The following is a 1,890-nucleotide window of genomic DNA, read 5'->3' on the forward strand; positions in this document are numbered from 1 at the left end:
CATTGTGTGTCTTCTGATGGGAGGCAACAGGAAATACATGACATCACCTATTAAATATTTTTGCCAAATGGCTTGACATCTGAATTTTATTAAGTCTCTAGGTCTAACTACCAGTTTAATAGGAAATACAGGGGATAGAAGATTATGTTAGACAATACCACAGTTCAATCCAGAATGTGGGAATTTCTACAGGATAAATAACTCAGTTTCTTGAACAAATAAATGACATAGATATGCAGAGGAGGGCAAACAGCTAGAGATTACAATGAAACTCGAGGCCTATATTTGTCCTTTAAATGCAATGTATGAACTTTGTTTGGATCTTGATTGAGACAAACTAACTGTAAAAACATATTTTTGAAATAATTAGAGAAATCTGAGCATAGACTGGGCATTAAATGCCATTAAGGAATTATTGTTACTGTGGTTACTACAGTTTCAAAAATAGAAGCCTTATCTGGAAGACACCCATACTGAAGTAGTTATAGATGAGAAGATATGATGTCCAAGATTTGCTTTACATACTCCAGCAAAAAAAAAAAAAAAAAAAAAACAGTAGCGGTAGAAGAGATGAAACAAACATGTCAAAATGTTGATAATTCTGGAAGGTGGAAGATAGGTACTTGGGAGATTCCCTGTATTGTTCTCTCTGCTTTTGTTGTGTTTGCCAATTAACAAAGCTCCTGGCTAGCAAGAACTAGGACGCTTGGGTGACACATGTGAAGGGATTTCACTTGGTTCAATTTTTCTCTTTTCAAGGCTTCAACGCCTTTGGGAAGAAGAAGTCTCAAAGCATGGGATTGAAAAAGCTTCAGTGCTTCGAGTGATACTGAGGTTCCAAAGAACGAGGATTATTTTCGATGTACTTCTGGGCTTCTGCTTCAGTGTTACGAGTGTACTGGGGCCAGTAAGTGGCAGACTTGGTGAGGTTTGGGGGACTCCAGGATTTAGAGATTACAGATGGTACTGGGGGCATGTCAAGTCCATACCAGGAATTGGGGATGTTTTTGTCTCTCAGCTGTTGCCCAGAAAATGAGGACCTTCTGGGGGCAATAGAGCATAGTAGTTAGGAGTGTAAGCTCTGTAGCCACTGCTTGGGTTCAAACCGTGGCCCTGCCACTTAACTGCTGGGTGACTTTGGACAATTTAATTACCCTCTCTGTGCCTTGGTTTCTTCATGGAACCCCGTGACACTCACAGGGGTAGACCTTATGAAAACCCTTATGTATAAAATGGAGAGCATTACGTTATCTGCCTCAAAGGGTAGCATTAAACAAGATTAGTATCTAAAGCCCTTAGAACATGGCCTGGCTCAGTACATGTTAAGGGCTTTGAGAAACGACTGAGCAGCTCTGGGAATATAGGTAGCAGGAACTAATGGTCTCCTCCATGTACCATGGTTGAGATGAATGGGCTCCATCTCCTGTCCTCTAGTTCCTCAGCCCAAGAATCTGATTTCAGAGGAAGAGTCTGATTGGCCAGCTGGGGTCACCTGGTCACCGTTGGGCATGGGAGGATGGGGCACTTTGAGTGACAGTCCAGCCTAGACTGCATGCAATGGGCAGCTGAGAGTCTGCCCAGAAGAAAAGTGAGGCAGTGTTACCAGCTAAGGGGACAATGAGTGTAGGTCAGGAAGAAGTAGCAGTTGATGACCACAGAGATAACTGGCACCAGGGACAGTTAGTATACTGCATGTTCTCCATTTGTCCCTCTAGGTCCACTGTCCACCATTTTCCACCCTGCCCTGTGCCCCTAGTGTAGGATCTGTATAGGTCACATGAATGGGGCCCCCTGCCTTCTGGCTTCTAGTTGGGTTTGACCAATGGGAGACTCCAATAGACTGGAAGGAAAGAGAACGGTGAGATTGGGATATTTATCTCCCTGGCTGCT

The 1,890-nt window shown here is 43.3% G+C and overlaps 1 protein-coding gene across 2 annotated transcripts in view; it reads left to right on the forward strand.

Annotated features, from left to right (window-relative positions):
* ABCC11 (ATP-binding cassette, sub-family C (CFTR/MRP), member 11) overlaps nucleotides 1–1,890 on the forward strand; it is a 70,280-nt gene that overhangs the window by 8,462 nt on the left and 59,928 nt on the right. For both annotated transcript variants that reach the window (XM_008581160.1, XM_008581162.1), the window contains exon 4: nucleotides 760–907. In XM_008581160.1, the coding sequence (XP_008579382.1) occupies nucleotides 760–907 (148 nt within the window). The remainder of the gene's footprint in view (nucleotides 1–759; nucleotides 908–1,890) is intronic.

The sequence above is a fragment of the Galeopterus variegatus genome, unplaced genomic scaffold (genome assembly GCF_000696425.1).
Source record: "Galeopterus variegatus unplaced genomic scaffold, G_variegatus-3.0.2 Scaffold2285, whole genome shotgun sequence".
NCBI lineage: Eukaryota > Metazoa > Chordata > Mammalia > Dermoptera > Cynocephalidae > Galeopterus > Galeopterus variegatus.